At 51.2% G+C, this 18,192-nt stretch overlaps 5 protein-coding genes across 5 annotated transcripts; 2 read left to right on the top strand and 3 right to left on the bottom strand.

Moving 5' to 3' along the window:
• Positions 1-194: 194 nt before the first annotated feature.
• Z517_00721 (uncharacterized protein) lies at positions 195-2,147 on the bottom strand (the record flags this gene model as incomplete). The annotated part of the gene is made up of 4 exons (XM_013433685.1): positions 195-275; positions 329-1,832; positions 1,883-1,927; positions 1,990-2,147. The coding sequence occupies 4 exons, from the start codon at positions 2,145-2,147 to the stop codon at positions 195-197; spliced, it is 1,788 nt and encodes a 595-aa protein (XP_013289139.1).
• A 5,419-nt stretch (positions 2,148-7,566) lies between these two features.
• Z517_00720 (uncharacterized protein) lies at positions 7,567-8,784 on the bottom strand (the record flags this gene model as incomplete). Its single annotated transcript, XM_013433684.1, has 2 exons — positions 7,567-8,475; positions 8,533-8,784. The coding sequence occupies 2 exons, from the start codon at positions 8,782-8,784 to the stop codon at positions 7,567-7,569; spliced, it is 1,161 nt and encodes a 386-aa protein (XP_013289138.1).
• Positions 8,785-9,299: 515 nt separating this feature from the next.
• Z517_00719 (uncharacterized protein) lies at positions 9,300-10,403 on the bottom strand (the record flags this gene model as incomplete). Its single annotated transcript, XM_013433683.1, has 3 exons — positions 9,300-9,394; positions 9,453-9,662; positions 9,713-10,403. The coding sequence occupies 3 exons, from the start codon at positions 10,401-10,403 to the stop codon at positions 9,300-9,302; spliced, it is 996 nt and encodes a 331-aa protein (XP_013289137.1).
• An 825-nt stretch (positions 10,404-11,228) lies between these two features.
• Z517_00718 (uncharacterized protein) lies at positions 11,229-12,463 on the top strand (the record flags this gene model as incomplete). The annotated part of the gene is made up of 4 exons (XM_013433682.1): positions 11,229-11,259; positions 11,852-11,938; positions 11,994-12,150; positions 12,208-12,463. The coding sequence occupies 4 exons, from the start codon at positions 11,229-11,231 to the stop codon at positions 12,461-12,463; spliced, it is 531 nt and encodes a 176-aa protein (XP_013289136.1).
• Positions 12,464-13,822: 1,359 nt separating this feature from the next.
• On the top strand, positions 13,823-17,821 carry Z517_00717 (uncharacterized protein; the record flags this gene model as incomplete). Its single annotated transcript, XM_013433681.1, has 1 exon — positions 13,823-17,821. The coding sequence occupies one exon, from the start codon at positions 13,823-13,825 to the stop codon at positions 17,819-17,821; it is 3,999 nt and encodes a 1,332-aa protein (XP_013289135.1).
• Between the last annotated feature and the right edge of the window lie 371 nt (positions 17,822-18,192).

Below are 18,192 nucleotides of genomic sequence, written 5' to 3'. Positions count from 1 at the left end.
GCGTCACCGTTGTTTGTAGTTGGTGTCGCTCGAGCATTCAATCAAATGACAAGTCCTTCTGTCCACCCGTCCAGCAGGTAGTATAATAGTGTTCCATCGGTCGGCGTCATGTCGGCGCTATCATTAGCACCAGAGGTTCTTGATCCCTCGCCGCACATCTGCACGTAGACCGCACAGTGAACTGCTACGTCGGATCAACATTCAGAAGGGGGTGTCCTGGCCGTAGAAGGTGGTAACTGATAGCCGAATCTCTTGATCAACTCAGGTATAGCGGTCTGCAACCAAAATATCAATTCGTAGTCCAAGGAGGCAGAACGTGTAGACTTACCAGTTCGCTCCAGTTCATGTTATGAGCATCGATCTGCTTGATCATGCTTACATTCAGCATCGCCGGGTCTTCCGGTGCCCATCGCATACTCAGCACCTTTTGGTCTGGGTCAAAACCAAAATGGAGATGGCGCAACTCGACTGCCGAAGGGGGAATCGCACACTCGTCTGCGATCTCCAGCATCCGTCCCGCTATTTGCGCCGCATGATCTGCATTCCACGGACCCTCGGTCACGTTCAACAGTCTCAGCACGTTCATCGCTCTTGTCCTAGTCTCAGGTTTCGGCGCCGTGGTCGCTACCAGGAATATAGGCGGAATGAATCCCAGACTCGGTGGTTTCTTCCTTCGTGTCTCAACTGTGGCTAGTGGGTCGTATCTTAGAATATCCTCAACTTCAAGGACGGTGAAATTAAATCGACAGCGACGCGGCTCCTCCTGCTCCACTTCGTCGCCTGTATTATCATATTGCGTTCGTGTCTTGAGTTGGTCCAGCAGTATGTTTGCAGCGACATTATGCACAACGAGCATGCGTCGGGTATATACAGGTCCAGTGGCCGTGAGGCTCTGGAACAGATTCATCCACTTGTAGAGGCGGGCGTCGAGCCCTTCTACCTGTTCGATGAGGCGAGGACCTGGACTGACTAATGCCGTAGCCTGATCTTTAAGCGCGAGAATGTCCCCAATACAGTCGTTCAAGTAGTTGCCTGCATCCTCCAGGCTATTGAATTCAGGGTATTCCATATTCATGATCCTCACATCGCGTGTTGTCAGGGACAGTGCGCTCATCTGGCTAGCCAGTTCCTCGACACGACATTTCGAGGCGAATTTAACTCCGTCTCGAATTGTTGGTTCGATGTATCTGATGATGAAGTCTTTGGAGGGGTCATTGGGTCGGTGTTTGCTTTTCCACTCCCCCAAGATCTTGAGCGCGGCCTGCATATGGTCGATGGCCACTTGGCCACCTCCATTGAAATTCTCCAGCGCCCAGAAGATGACACATGCCGCGAGCACAACATCAATGGACGGTCTGTCAGCCACCAAGGCGCGGATGGCACTGTTGTAGTGGAACACAAAGTTATGGTTTGCTCGTTGTGAGGCAGGGCCGACCGTGGTGAGGTATCGGTGTAGCGAAGCAAGTGCGACGAGTGAGTGCTTGATAGAGGGTTGATGCCATGTAGCTTGAGGCAGGAGCACCGTCCATAGATATGGCTGCGAGTATACTGAGATCAGGTCGGAGGTTTTTTCGAGGAAGAACTGGAAGCTTTGTGATTCCTCCTGCGTGCCGAATCTAGGAACAAGCGCGAGCTCTTGAGGATGAGGATGGGTTAGCGAAGTCGAATGCCATTCACTGTCGTCAAGTGAAGCAGGTTTCTGTCCAGACACGAGGGCTTGGCTTGTCGCGGGCGGTGGCGTTGAGCTTGAAGCTGTTGATGAGGCATTCGGATCAAATAGCTTGATCTTTGGTGCGGCATATCCATTACATTTGAGGTTTGATTTGATACATCTGGATCATATCAGTGATGGAATTAATGAAAGTGTCAGAGTTGCACCTACCTCTGGCAGGATGGTTTGCCCTCGTCGCACTTTATCCGTCTTCGCCTTATTGCAAGAACAGTTCGTCAGTGGAGAAGGACAGTAGAGGGAAACATTTGAAGGCTTACTTGCAGGTAAGACATCCGTTGAACGTCTTTGGTGCCCATTTCTTCATGCGTGCTTTATCACCCGGCATCGCACGAGAAGGCGGATGGGGTGGTGATGCATTGGAGTTGCCCACATTCAGATTACTGCTCATGCCAGCGCCGGATATATCTTCGAGCATCTGACAGACGAACTGGTCTCCAAAAAGAGTCAGTGTTGTCTTCGGATCGGTCGAGGCTATGGGCAGAGCACCGGTAGGCTCATAAAACTGGGGGAGTGAGTATCAAATTCTCTTGTAGACGCAGATTAGAACTGATAGGAAAGATCTGGTGTGCAGTGATATAAGTGCCGTGCCCGAGGTGCAGTTGGCTGGACAGGAAAATAAGATGGTCTCCCGGGCATTGGGGTCGGGAAGGGACAAATCACCCTTCAATCCGAGTGCAGAGTAACATTAAAGGTAAGGCGCAGGGCGGGAAGATCAGGGGAACCAGGGACGACAATGGCTTCTAGGGTTCTAAGAGAGTAGAACGACCTTCAGCCTCATGAATTTCTCCTTTTGGTTTGCTTTCCTGTTTCTCTTCTGAGGTTCTGTGTCCGGGTGAACTCACCACTGTGCGGCTATGTTGGGGCCTTGTGTTCATGACCGAAGGGCTTGAGCAGATCGTTTGTTGATATGGTATCAGCATAATACCATGTGGAGACAGCAGTGCTGGAGCTGAATAGGATTGAGTGGGACCCAACACCAGGGGAGGTCGTCGAGATCGTGTTATTGATCGTCCCTCGTGTGTTGTGACTTGTGAAGGTGTAAGTACGTGAACTGGACCAGTCCATTTCTTCTCATCTGGAGAAGGCACAACCGTGGCTCAGCAGCAGAGACATTATGTAGTCTTGTCCACATATGGGCTGAGCCACTCTACCTCACCGGGGCGGGACCCAACGGGGGTCCCTTTGGGCGTACAGTAGAAAGGGCCGTACGGGAATCCCATTCCGGGGTCAAGATCGGAACGTGGAAGAGTGCCACGACATTAGATGTCCACGATTGGGACTATATCGTAAGGTAGCGCCTCTCGCGGGCAGCTGCTGACACAGCCGGGCTCCTCCCAAGTATGCTAGAATTCTCATCTCCTGTTCTGATAGGACGTACTGGGCGCATAGCAGGAAGGATGTCCCAGTAGTAGACGCAGACCATCGGGTGGAGAACGGTGTGCAAAGTCCACTTGTATTAGGGCCGTAGGGCTTAACGTTCCCGTACAAACTCAGGAGATGGCCCATGCTATCCACCCACCGCTGCTTTAGAAGTCTTCTTCCCGAGTTCGAGATCGCGACCTCGCTAATGATACCACGATGAGTGAATAAAGTGTGAAGGAACCGACGTTTCCGGGATCTGGTGTTGGATTTAGCAACATGCCAATCTGCAGCCAATCGTGTTTGAGTGCCAAAGGTAGTATTTCTCTCCCGGACAGCAAGGCCAAGGATGTTCTGGGAGTCGATCAATATGACTCTACTTGTACAATATCACCGCACCGGGGTTAAGAAGCGGAACCTTCTTTTCAGCTGCGCGGCCTAAGGCAGGACAGATCAAGAAGAGATCTGCATTGCCTACATAGCCTGCCACCGCATCTGTTACCTATTGTCCAGGCACCTAGGTTAAGATCTTTGAGAGTGAGTCCGGTTCCAGGGGCGGACTAAGCGAAAGCGAAAGGTATTATCAGGGTAGATGTGGAATTAATCCGCCTTGATGCCTGAGCTTACATACCATTGTTGTTACTGATGCGGGAAACGCAATGCCAACACTGAGCCAAGGAGTGCCTTCGGCCGAAGGTGCGAACGCATGTGCCTGAGCATAAGGCTGAAGGTGCTGGTCCACGAACATTGCCATCTTCTGGCTGCAGAGGTAGTCGGTGGCGGCCATGCGAGGCTTCTGCGATCTGCCAGAGAGCGGTATGCGTGATTTTAGAATACGGGGTTAATGAATACGAGGGATCGTCAAGGGCCAACACAAAAATACAACCATGATGATTTGTAGGCCCGAAGGCGGGATAGCCATGCCGTCTGATGTTGATCACTTACAACTTGACCAAAGCCAATCGAATCTGTTGCGATATGGACATCGAATATGGCCATGATTGCGAGCCGAGTTTGATATTTCCAGTTCATCCTAGCCCTCAGCATCAACAACTGGTGGAAGGTCGATGGTGGGTTGCTGCCAGGGGACTCAGCCCTATACAAGATGTACCTGTCTGTGATGGATGCGAGAAACGAGATGCCTGCATCAGAAGCAACGAGCATCAAAAGGGAAGCAGATGCGACTAAGGGCGGTAGACAAGCTGCATGTGCTCCGGTAGGATACGTTCAGATGTGGGGACTTCTTGTATGTGGCGAAGTATTGCGTGGTCGCAGTAGGGACTTGAATAGTTGGTAGGGTGGACGGCCGAGGAGGTAGTGGATCAGGAGACATGGGGAACGGGGGCGGCTGTTAGGCGGACTTATGGATACGATAGTCGAAACAGAGGAGCCTGATGAAAAGAGAGGTTCTAGAACTCTGACAGGAGAGTGAGAAAAGCGGCAATGCAAAGGAGAGGACGAGCACGGACGAGTGAGAGAAGAGGAGTGAGGCGGAAGAAGAGACAAAGAATAGACTGCGGAAGGCCTGAGGCTGATTTGTGCATTGTGTCTGACTCTGACGCGCCACCAACTTTGACCGTCTTGACCGTCCTTTTGACTCGGTTTGCTCCCTCATCTTCACCTGCGGTGCCTGCGCATCCTGAAAATCTTGCGGTCAACGCCTCTCCTCTCTGTCCCTCCCCCTTCCCTGCGTCAAACATCCTCGCCTCGCCTCGCCTGTGTCTCCTGCTTTCTCGCCTTCTCTTGCCCCTTTTGAACCTTCTCCTCTATGGTGTACACCATAGTATTGGCTGCTTCGGAACTTGGCGCGTCTGAATGGACATCAGATCAATGACTGACCGACTCCAGTGCAACCTCTCCAGGATCATCGACGCCAAATTTTTGATTGCTCCTTAACCTAGTACCATCGGTCGATCACACTGGAGAGAGGGAGACAATTGATATGTGTTATTCAAAATTTAATCCATCCGCCTGCATCCCAAAGGGCCGATGTCACCAATTTTCTTCCATTAGGTCGGTCATTCTGTCTTCTGCTTGCAAGCTACACAGGATGGCGCTCTCGTGCGCGTCTCCCGACCGCAAATGTAGCCAGGATCTGCTTCCTCTTCCTTCAGCTTTCACAGGGACCGAGAGAACTCTTTCCTGATTTGTCACGGATCTGCGGAGGTCACACGATGAGGAAAGCCCTGGTCTATTTTACTTTGCCATATTCACCACCATCCGTGTCCTGAACATGCTCGGCTGACCCCGGCGATTCCGAGTGAAATTCAACATGAGTTACTCATGTGCCAATCCTTTCATATCATCATTGTGGAAAATTTGCAGACTGATCTAGAACTCGCCAACATCTACGTCTCTGCAAAGGCGCATCGTGTTCACAAGACGAGCTAAGGAGCCAGGGTGATTGTTGGTCAACGAGAGAACATCACCCCGCTCCATGGAGGCGAAGCCTTTCGTGAGTGCAAATTGCCTTCTAGCAGTTCAACGTCGTGTTTCCGCAGCCGATGACCACTTTGTTCACTCCGGCCGACGATTCTGCTTTCTCGGCAGACTGACAATACTTCCCAACATTCTACTCGACAACAAAATCAGTCAGCCATGATGAAGGAAAAGGGCCGAACATAAGATGCTCGAGAAAGTGAAGCAGAAGAGGACTTCCTACCGTGCTTCCCCGACAAAACACTACACAGCACCCATCATTGAAGTCAGATTTCCAAATCCACGAGCCTGCACCTCCAGACCAGGAGACCTTGTGTATACCACTGTGTTTTCACACCCGTGATCGGTTAGCTTCGTCTCTTCTTTCCCTTTCACCAGGCTAATAAAACGGGTGAAACAGGGGTTTGGTTTACTCGGTTGTCTGTGCTTTCCAATCAGTACATGATTCTGCGAGGGTAGACTGCTGATTTCAAAACAGCCAGCAAGAAGGAGCCAGGGATATTACAAATTTGGCTTGGTCCCCCTGGTAGTCGTACTTGCTCCAGAGGTCGATACTGTATGCCGAAGCCGTGGCAGCCAGAGTCAGGCCGGCATAGAGGACGGAAGAGAGCATCATGGTGACGTTGACTGATCTTTCTTCTCGCTCTCCGTTAGCGGCTATCCCCCAATGGAACGAGACGGAGAAGAGATCAAGGCTAACGCTGGATGACTCTGTGTTAGACCCTTGAATGAGAAGAGTCGGGAACCCCAGAGGTCAGAAGAATGAATAAATAAAGAAGAACAAGAACAGAGGGGTTGAAAAGTCACTGATCCTTGTTTATATATCACACTTTCGAGCCAGCCTTTTTCCTTCCTCTCCCCATCATCCCGTCGGTTTCTCGCCTCCCCTGTGCCGCTATGTTTTTGTCCTGCACTACCCCCTTTTCCCGGGTAGGATTCTGCATCTCGATTGACCAGTGTGGACGAAGACGCATCTTGGTGTGCTCACGCACCGCAGCGTGTAACCATCACCAAGGCCAAGGCCAAAACCAAGACGGTCGGCAGCATCCAGGCAGATATATTATATCATATCATATCCAGACTGCCCAAGAGTATGGACTGCTTGCTTACCCGCCACCAGCCTGTTTGCCTGCCTGCATCTCTTTTCTTCCTCGGTGGACGGAATTCGGTGTTTGATATGACTGGTTTCCCGCACCTCGCCACTCCATGAACGTTCCCTTTCCTTCCTTCCCCTACCTCCCTCCCTGGCCTCTGGCCTCCCTTCCCGCCTTCACCCTCACCTTCGCCTTTGCCTCCGACAGAACAACAAACAAATGGGACCGCAGGGCCATGCCGGCATGGCGGAGACGGAGGCCCAGAAGCTTTTCCCTCTCCACTCGTCGTCGTCGTCGACCACGATGGAACCACATCAAAGTCAACTGTTGAAAGATTTGGACAAAGGGTTGCGAATTACGTCCCATGCGGATATATTTCACACAAGGAAAATCAGCCCTAGCATTGCATTGCCGAGACGGATAGCTCAAGAGCGAGAGAAATGCTGTCGTCAGCAGACGGGAAGACCGGGAAATCAACAAGGTAAACAAGGAATTTTATCACTGACACTCCACACTAGTTTACATGTATGTATCTTCGTATGACCCGGGTCGCTCTGTACAACGCTGGGGCAAATACGAGTATGTGGGCGAGGAAAAGGCAGGCTTTGCGCTCGAGCAAAAATTCTTGTTTGAGACTCATTGGTTTTGATTTTCCTTTTGCGCCTTTTGCCTCTCCACCTGTTCCCACGACGTTCTTGCGCTTGTCTCCTCCCCCTCTGCTCTAATGTACAACATGGCGTCAAACTCAGCTCCAGCTGTTGCAAGCCATGTTGCTCGTCGGGGTGATAATGTCTCATCAATCATGCATGCGCTTCGTCTCTTCAAATCAGTGCCCATCATTGGATCTCTTTCTCCTTGATCACATCACGAAACCACTCATGTAGCCCCAGGCAACATATCCGCTCGTCCTGCGCCATGAGTTCACTTCTTCATCGCAAGAATTTAAACGCTGAGCCAATCCAAAAACTCCGGTGTAAAATAACTGACCACAATTCCTGCTCCGGCTCGTAAGATACCTTCAGTACTCTCGAAAGCCATGGTCTTCAGATCAAATACGCCCGCTTTGGCCCCGGCGTGGATCATGGCATATTCTCCACTAACCTGATATGCGGCGATGGGCATATCCTTTGCAATTTCCTTGGCATCCGAGATAATGTCCAGAAAGGACGAAGCGGGTTTCACCATGATGATATCTGCACCCTCTTGGATATCTCGTGTGATGGCTCGACGAGCAAGACCCCGGCCACCGGGAGGGAGCTGATAGCATTTCCGATCGCCAAAGCTCGGGCACGATCCTGCCGCATCCCTGAAAGGCCCGTACAAGCAACCGGAGAATTTTGCCGCATAACTCATCAAGGTGACTTGGTGTGACAGCCCAGCCTCGATAAGCTTCAGTTTGATGGCGCGAATGCGACCGTCGTTCATGTCAGAAGGTGCCACACAATGAGCGCCAGCGTGAGCATACGCCAAAGCAACATCGGAGATGCGCTCAACGCTCATCGCGTTATTCAAGGAGCCGTCATCGCGGAGAATTCCACAGTGGCCGTGCGAGGTGTACTCGCAGAGACAGACGTCTGCCACCACATATAGTTGAGGAAAGTGTCGACGAATGAGCTGAATGCCTTTTATAACGGGGCCTTCCGGATCATCGGCAGCTGTGCCTAGAGCATCTTTCGCATCGGGGGCGAGGGGAACGCCAAAGAGAATGACGGAGCGTAGACCCTTTTGAACAAGAGGTGCGAGAAAAGGGACAAGTTTATTGAGGCCGAGGCGCTTTTGATTTGGGAGGGAAGGGACCTCAGTTATCTCGTCAGGGTTGTCGGTGATGAAGAGTGGATAGATGAGCATTGACTAGGGAATTGTGTTAGAGAGGAGACCCTGCTGAAGAATAGGCTGATGGATGCGAACCTTTGTTAGTTGTCTCTCTGCTTGCCATGATCTAGCAAGTGGATGACTGTAGCCAGCGTGCAGTTGACTGGAGATATCGCCTGCAATGCTCACGCTGGTGGCGGCCGTAGATGTGTATGAGCGAGCCTGTGATGGCCGAGAGATGGTAGACTGGGTGTCATTGTTGCTGACATTGCTGGCACTTGTCCGCGCATTAGTTTGCGACTGCGAGTCGCGGAAGGCAATGTCCTGAACGAGGGAAGAGAACGACATTGCGAGGTGAGGGCGCAGATATGGTGGTAGAATTCAATCAGCGATGCGATTGAGCAGTTCGAGCGATACGAAATCGTGAAGGCCACACCACGATACAGTTTGTCCAGGCAAAGTGGTCAAAACAAAACAGACAACGTCGTCTAGAGGAGAGACGAGAGGAGCAAGATGGTCAGCTAGAATAACGGAAAAAAAATGGGTGCAAGCGGGTTCGGCGACTAGGTGCCGACAGACTTTGTGGAGATGGGGCTGACAATCGGGCAATCGCCACGAACATCATTCGTCCAACCCCTCCATGTCAGTCGGAATATGGCCCAGCACCAAAAGCCACGAGTTTCAGAATCAGTTTCATCTTTGCATTGGGTATTGTATTCAAGTTCAACAAAGACATTCCTCATGACCCCCTACATGGATATGGATACCTTTATATCTGTGTTACATGGCAGTCTAAAGATGCCGCCGACCGAAACGCCGTCGCCATGCCATGAAACTCTTGTACTTGTACCGAGTATGCACTTCTACAATTGAATCTCATTGTTTAGCAATCGAACCTCTTCACCTGGCTTGAAGGCGGGTAGTCCGATATACGGGCAGCCGTCGCATCGGAAAGCATCTGACAGGCATCAGCGTATTAGAAACAAAAGAGTCAAGAACAACGAGGGGCGGCTCACCTCCAAGGCTGCAGTTCCCACAGCTTCCAACTTTGCCTTGCACAGTAAAGTCGACCTCGGCGAGATCGTCTGCTTGTAACTTCATCGTGTTCAACGCCTTGTCGGCATTCTCTCGTCTAGCTCGATCTTCAGCTTCCAGTTTCTGTGCTAGCCCACAAGTACAGTCCTTGCATGCTCGACGTCGCTTCGCCTTGGGTTGGCATTCAGTGGCTTGGATTTGTTAGCTGCTTGATCACCCTTGGAAAACACCGTCCACTCACGAATCTTTATAGGCCTCTTCAAGTCGTCTTCATCTAACAAGGTATCTTCGTCAATCAATTCGTCGTCTGAATCATCCATCCCATCGTCAAATCCTACACCCGCAGGCACAATAGCATCGTCCGTGCTCTTCCGTTTGCCATTGACCGGCAGTGACACAGACTCGCCGTTCCTTGCGCTGGTGAGGCCGCCAGCGGCTTGTGATGTCTTCTTTCTCCCAAATTTTAAAGGGACCGAGTCCTGTGCCCCGTAGTTTGGCTTCACGAACCCCACTCCTGGCTGGAAAGAAAGCCCCGCGAGGATGGTCTCGGTCTTCTCTGGACCATCCACTGCCCCAAAAGACCCGTCCTGACTGCGCAAATAACCACCACTCTTCAAAGCTTCGACCAGCAAAGCCAATATGTCCCGATTGATCAGATTTTGACTTTCACGACGTGATCCATCTGCATCGGAAAGGATTGTGATGACATCATACGTGGACTGAGGGAGTGAAACCAGGCCGAGAGACAGCCTGTCCAACATCTGCAAGTCGGTGTGGGCGCGGTCGTGCATTTCCAACAGGCCAGTTAGTATTTCTTGATGTGACGAGAGCGACGGTGGCGAAAGGAGGAGTGTGCGGTTCGATGACTGCGGGGCCTTGAAGGCGGGCATGACGAAATCGTCAGAGATGTCCATGAGAACGGAGGGCGACATTTTGACAGCAAGATGGGCGACAATCGGAAAATTAGGGACCTAGGAGGCTGTGGTAGTAGAGGGTAAAAGAGTAATTGGGAAAAGAATGAATGATAAAAGGCCAGGATTAGAAATCGAGACTTGCCCTGGCGCTAGAGGGGTAGTTATGACGCTAAGGGCCCTGCAGCGGACTGATACAACAGGTGGTGCTAGTACCCAAGGTATAATTCCGCGGGTGTTGTTTCCTGCTATCCCTACCCGCGTGGGAGGTTCTGTGAAGCTCGGTACCTGAATGCCTGGGGCAAGTGAAGCTATGAAACCATTTCGCATTTGGGAAATGATAACTATCTGATGCAAGATTTCCAGTGCTGCAGCCAGAGCCCATAGCGACCCCTCTCACGTGATTTCAAGCTGCCGGAAAACTCCGCCCTCACACCACTTGAGCAGGAGACAGTTGGTGGTGCCTGGGTGCCTGGGTACCAAGGTACCAAGCTTGCTAGCTATGTGCTCAGTAATACAAGTACAAGAGTGTGAGGCTTTGTCTCAGGGGGCAAATCCACTTCGACAATGCCTTGACGTCTGACTGAAACACAATGTGGAAATGTTGACCGCCACGGAGGGCCCATTTTGCGATATTTTGTGGCTTTTATCACTTGACCTGTAGGCCCCAATATTCTTTCGTAGTTGGTCACGCATGTACAAGTATCCACTTCACATCGACGCTGGTGGCACCGGTCATCACATTAGCAAATTCCCCAATTCTTGCCCATTGTATTCTGCTGGAAATTCCCTCATGGGGTTGCCGGGGGAAGTTCTGCTCAGCCTTATGTGTTTCTTCATGGACAAATGGGCATCGAAAATGAACACCTTACCTACTGTAGGTACCAAGTGGATGCTTAAGTGGAGGCAAGCAAAGGCCCAAACCCCGCGCTAAAAGAGCCCATTGGGAAAGGTGAAGGATGTGGAATCCGGGGAAGGCGCCCTGACGATTGGAGCGAGGGGAAAGAAGGCGCCAGAACAGGCAGGGAGGTCATGCGAGCAGCTGGCCTCTCTGCGTCTTTCTTTGCCAGCTGCTCCCCAATCACAACACTCTCACCATCTAGAGCTTTCTAAGGTTCCACACTGGTCCGGCTTTCGTCTTCCCTTGACTTACTGATTGCTCTCCCAAACTAAAGGTACCTTTCTGCTTAGAAGTCAATCGTAACCTCTTTTACCTTCTTCCATCTCTCACTTCCAGCTTCACCCACTCTTCAACTCGTATTGCTATCTGCTCCCAAGAGTAAGCGAAGTGCACTGTGTGGTGAGTTCCAAAGTGCTACCCCCTCTCCAATCATCAATGATCAACACACAAGGGGTGGTCCGAGCTTCTCTCTCTTTGACCTCACTTGCAGGGTCGCGTGTCGTTCTTATCCCTGTTGCCCAATCCTCAACTCCGACTTCATATAACTGACTCTTGTTCTCACTATCAGTCTCAAATCATCACCACAACCCTCCGTCTATCACTTCGACCTTCTCAACCAACTCTATCCCATCCGTCCTCGCCCTCTACTCCATCAGTAAGTCTTCCCAGCTCTTCCGCCAGCAGTTACTCTGACTAACCCTTGACTGAAGTGACTCGAACCAACAAAGGAAATGACCGCAACCACAGTGCCATTGCTGATGGTTCCGCCCTCCCTGAAGAACGCCTTCCTCGCTACTTCGCTAAACATGGCCACGTTGACGCCGATCCAAAGGGTGTGAAGAAGCAAGGTGGCGGCAAGGGCAATTGGTATGGCTACCCCTCAACTGACTGTCAACTGCGCTCGAGACACTGACATGTTGACAGGGGTCGTGAAGGCGATGAAGTCCACGACTACGACTACAAGTTCACCAATTCTCGCCGTCGTTCCAACTCCAGCACCCAAGTCCTCGGGGATTTCAAGACCAAGTTCGAAACCGTCGACGCCGAGCCTGTCTTTGAGGAGGGATTGCACGGACCTACCGACGAAGATATCGAAAAGGCCTCCACTCTGTCCAAGGAAGAGAGCACCGACTCCAGCACTTTGGGAGGGAGCTATGATGATGAAGATAAGAAATTGTAATACCACAAAATCAACGAGACTCGTTCGAGATGATGACGATCCGACTGTCATTCTCGATATATGGCGCTTGAAGGTGCTTTGAACGAATGTATACTGTGCTACCATGCAGCAGGCACTTGCTTCTGCAAGCAAACCGACTGAAGTGAATGAATGGCCTGGGAACAGGGCGGAGAGAAATGATTCAAGCACACATGTATTAGCTTAGCCGGAATCCAAACCCTTCACCGGGAATTGTGACAACAGGTCATACTGGCAGTTCTTCCACTCGTTCTGCTAACACTTTTCGAGCTGAGGATCGGACACCGTCGTTGCTTTGATTCCTGCGTAGATGTGTCATTTCCCGAACAATCGACCTACAAGAGAATGCTGACATCTAGGCTCATAACGTGTTTTTAAAATCGGAGTTCTCTAGTCTTTAACGGTGCATACTAAGCTGTCCAAGCGTATCTAGTAGCTACGAACACATTTGTCCAAAGGATACTCGTATTATCTAGGATGACTTCTATATTCCCAAATCGATGGTGACCAACCTGAATCACTCGTCGGCGTGCGGACACCGACTGCGTACTTCGAGGCCGAATTCGGATCTGGAGGTGACCCTCATATGTTCCTCCTTCTGCCTGTACAAGTTCACCACGTCCAGGCTTGGATGCTATGTGGCGTAGATTATCGGAACTTGCGAAAGGACAAATCGTAGTGCTGGTAGGTCATTAGGAGTCGTGGGAAGCGAGCAATGTCGCAGATCTAGAAATCTTTAGTTGGTGCAAGAATCTCAAGACTGAGCTGGTCCTATGCTCATCCGATTCCTTCGGACGATATGTGGCCACTGGAGGGGCTTCACCGACCCATTCGCGCCACATGAAGCGCGACACACCACAACGCGTATTGCAGCTTTCTGACCTGTAACGTCGGATTGTGTCTAGGGCTGGATAGGTTCATGGGGAGCCAAAAAAGGTGGACGGCTAATGTTAGCTACCTGATGTAACGAAGAGGTGTGGTAGTCGCCCACATAAAGAAGGGGTTTCTCGACTGTAGATTGAAGACATAGCAGGGAGCAGAAACAACACCATTACTTGTACCGAGTACTCGGTACGAGAAGAACGACGTGTTTCTCTTAAAGCGGCAGACAAACCCAGCGTGGCTCTTCTAGACGTGGACGCGAAGAATGCTTCCGAAGAGGAATGAATGGCCGCCGGTTTTACATTTCTCTTGGCGAAAACGGACGCGAAAGGGAGCCTTCCGGGGTTTAGCACGGCAATAACATTGCACAATTCCCGCCGTCATCAACACAAACGGCTCAGCCGTTCTAATTCTTCCTCATTTCCTTCAGTCGGGCCTGCCTCTTGTCCGCAGTGCAGGATGTTCTCCGCAGATACCTCGCGGACTCAGTCGCTGCGTCCTAAACGAACACGTCAGGCAGCAGGCCCCGAAGACTCTCTCAAGTTACCTCAAGCGAAGCGAAAACGATCTGCCCTGCGACGAGACACCTTTGAACCCCCGGCCGAATCAAAGGTTGGTGATCTGGGAGGGAAGGATGCAGCTGAGGTTAAGAGCAATGGACATGCGGTTATAGTGGCGCCGACAAAAGAATTGACTTTGCGAGGAGCCAAAAAAGCAGAAAAGCGCGCCGACCGAGCTGTCAACACTAATGCTGGGGTGACTTTATCTAATAACGACTTCTACACCGTTGCCCAGCTTCCTGCGCTCCCAGACCAGATCAGAAATCGGCCGAACATCCAATATTCATGTGTGATTTCTCCTGAATACGGCTACGCTTTGGCATTGACGCATACCGACGCCATAATTTGGCCCTACAACTCAACCGCATCAACACCGCCGTCTAAGGATGTCATCACCTTCAAGTTGCCCTTCCCTCCAGCCTCGGTTGGTGACCCTCTACCTCATGCAACATTCACGGCAAAATCTGCGAGCGGAGAACCCGGCATCGTCGCAGTGTCGGCAAAATGGGGCAAAATCGTGTACTGGGAAACCCTGTCCAACGCTTCCTCTGTGATACCTGGTCAAGCTTCAAGCGTCCAAGGATCGATACCAGGGATGATGAGTGGCGAAGTCGTTGAAGAGCTGGTTAATGCAGAGCCATCGGGATTTATTCTTTCACTCCGCCATGGTCGTGTGGCGCACTTGACAATACGTGATCAGATGGGGCGGCCTGGAATTGGCGTCCAGTTCCTTCGCAAATACACGAACGCGGCAGGAGGTATATTTGGAAGCATCAGAAATGTTTTCGGCTCCGATCGAAGGAAAGGGATACCCATAATCAAAGCTGGAGGCTCAAGAAAAGGACAACGCGATGTCGTTATCGCCACAGAGGATGCTGATCTAGAATTCTGGAATACGAATCTGGCTGTCGGCAACTCGCTCGAGAACTCATTCACCTTCAAGGACGAGATTCTGGAAGCCTTACGATCAGCGCAGCCGGATGTGATGCGCTTCAAAGTTCTGGATGTGGAACTCTCGATAGGACCGAGCAGTGCCCTTAGCCGACGAGACAGCCATGGTGCCCCAATGATAGTCCTAGTTTCCAGCTCAACGGAACAGGAAACCAGGTATCATATTATCGAGATGATCGTCGACCAAGGGGCGAAAGTCAAAGTGGTGCACCCGATTAATTGCTTTTCTTCTTCATCGACAGAATCGAGCCACTGGAGACCTCGACTGTGTGTTTCGAAATCTCAACCTGTGGCTTTCGTTATATTCGAGACTGCCATCGTGCTGTTCTCCCTGGCCAGAATACGGGAATCCCCATCTTCTCAATTGCTTATGGAACGGGAGGCATTGCCTGAACCCTTTCAAGATTGCGTTCGATTCCAAGAGTCGACTATCTACGAGGTTCTTGGCTTCGCGCTTGAAGCTTCGGATAAACACTCGTCTCTTGTCTTTGGGGTGCGAGGATTTGGCATGGTGAAACTAACTTCCCGTCTTCGCGATGACGAGGAAGTCGATGTGGATGAGGCCGAGGAACGAGACCGAATCACGGCGAAGAGCAAAATCGAACAAGCAGTTTTCTTTGGCACCATCAAACAAAACCCCCTGGACCTCAAGCATGCCAACCAGACATTTCCACCTGAGGAGATTGAAGCAGCCGCTCTAGAGATCAGCTCGGAGATCTTGTCTTCCTCATCCAAGCATCTTCCCAAGTCAGCACCCTCAATCGACATGCAAATGCGACTGCGTGCCAAAGCCCTCGACGATCTGGCCGAACACGTGATAAACTACTATCCCTCCGCGGTATCTCGCTTGACGCGTTTTGGATTACTATTGAACGCAGAAAAGCTCGCCGCTGCCCACGCAGTGTGGAAGGTTCAGGAAGAGATTCAACGAAAATACCCACAACCCGACCGCGAGATGTCATACTTGGATTTCACCCTTCGAGCTTTGCATGAGTCTCGGCAAAAATACCCTGACCCTGAAAAGGGGGAGAAAGATCGCGTTAGACATTGGCTTGTGAACAGTGTTAAGAACGTCGGCCATCTTATGTCTGAGTTAGTCAGCTGCATCCCGGAACTTGAACCGATGGATGTAACAGATCCCAGTGTGGTTGCCGACTACTTGAAAGAAGCTGTTGATCTCTGGATTGCAGCATACTCCGCAGCCTTCAAATTTCGTGAAGACAATGCGCCTCTTTACGGACTTGGAGACGAGGTCTTCGAGAGTGGCGTACTTGTATCTGGCTTTCCGATCGAGATTCCTCATCCTTGGACATCAACTCCGGAGCCGTTGCGATTCGGACAGGGTCTCATATACGACATCTGCAAGTTTTTGAACGAATGGTGGGAGTTTGCTCACGGGAGAAATAAAAAGAAGAAAATGCCGACGGATCTAGATGGAAAGCCTCATGAAGCACCCAGTCGAATGGCCCTTCAAGAATTAGCTAGTCGTCTACCAACCGAACTCGAGTTATTTTCGCGACTGGTGCGCGAGGAGGCCATTCAGGCGAAATGCCATCTAAAAGCCAATGAAACCGACCCCGACGCATTGAAGGATGAACTCAGTAACCTCGAGCGCGAGGAGCAAGAAAGACTGGGTCAAGCCCTGCAAGCTATTGCATTGTTCAACATGCCCGGGGCGATTCAGCTGGCGGAAAAGTTGAAATATTACGCAGATCTTGTAACCCTCCACTACGACTACTACAAGCAACTGGTGGCTGAAGCTCAAGCTGACCCAAGTCTCGCTGAGGACAATCAACGCAAACTCGAGGAAATGCAGGAGAGAGCCGAGTCTTACTATGGTAGATTTGGCAAAGGATGGGCCTTTGCCTCTTTCAGTCAGATGCTCATTGATGGGGAGTGCGGAAGCCTTCTAGTCAAGGGCCAGGAGGATGGAGAGAAAGAAAAATTCCTCACCTGGTTCTTCAGGATAGCTCCCAGGGCTCATCAACAGCTCGGCAAACTCAGCTGGATCCACGATGTTATCTCGTGCGATGATTTCGACCATGCAGCAAGGACACTTCAGGAGGTAGCTGGGGAGGAGACCAGCAATGTTTGGAACAAGAAGACCGAGTTGGCACTCGGTAAGCTTGCAACCTTGGCTGCGGACGAGGGTAGCGGCAAGCACAGGGATGTGAAAGCATACGATGATGCTCTTTCGATGATCGCCATTCAGGAGCAGGTTTACCGCCACGTCATGGGATTGGTCGGTGCAGCCGTCGATGAGAAAGCCGCGAGCGATCTGGCTGGGGATATCTTTGCCTGTCGAGTCGTGGCAAAGACGCCCGCTTTGAAAAGAGAGCTGAAGCAGCTCTTAAAAACCCTGATGCGTCAGACACCCTTGACCGCCGAAGAATTGGTCAACCTGCTGACGTTGATGGATGCGAAAGACTGGACCGGACCTCCTGAAGAGGATCCTGAAGTCAACGGTCAGGAGTTTATTCTCGCTCTGAAAATTGTGGATGAATCTCACCTGCCGGCTCCGAAACGAGAGGATCTTCGTGCGCTTGTCTGGAGAAGGGCGATGATCCGCGACGAGTGGCTTGCTTTGAATGAGACTGGCGGCAAAGATGACCAGCGGGTGGAGGAAGAGATGCATCAATCCTGTCTGTTCCGCGTTCTACAACATGTTTTCCTGCAGGAACAGACTGAGGGGACTCCGGCTCGTTTATTTTCACCCAGCGACCTCCTGCGCTATGACGCATTCCCCGTCAGTCTCCAAGATAGGTTGGCTGAAAGTGAAGTGGAAGGCATTCGCAAGGACATGGAAAAGGAACAGGCCAAACTGAGAAGTTTTATAGAAAAGGGACGACTGGAGGATCATTATGGGGGGCTGGTCACATCTGCACAAAGGAGTGTGAGGGACGCCGTTGACCGACAGGGCGAACAATTGGCTGAGCAGGTCCTTTGAGGAAAGAAGAGGTTGTCGTGTGTGGTCATTACAGGTCCGGGAAGGACAAATGCTGTGTTTCTTTTGTAACACTAACGTTTCGAGTCCCATCAGCCGCCGCTACAAGGCTGGGATGGGGCAATGGGGGTGAAGAGAATTTGCTATGATCACAGCCCCGAGTGACGCAGATTTGGCACAAGTTCAATGAGGATTCGGGCCGTGCTTGAATACCACGCGGCCTCATTGCTTCGTCTTTGTTTATATGTGGCTGCCTAGCGGGGTTGACTTTGTGATCTCACCATTACCGCAGTTGGCTATGATATTGTAGACGATGAGGAATTTGGAAAAAGCACCATGTTCACAACCTATAGGCGGATAACCAGGGAAAGACA

Source organism: Fonsecaea pedrosoi (genome assembly GCF_000835455.1).
Source record: "Fonsecaea pedrosoi CBS 271.37 unplaced genomic scaffold supercont1.1, whole genome shotgun sequence".
Lineage (NCBI taxonomy): Eukaryota > Fungi > Ascomycota > Eurotiomycetes > Chaetothyriales > Herpotrichiellaceae > Fonsecaea > Fonsecaea pedrosoi.
Note: the sequence above shows the minus strand (reverse complement) of the source record. Positions and strands in the feature narration are given on the sequence as shown.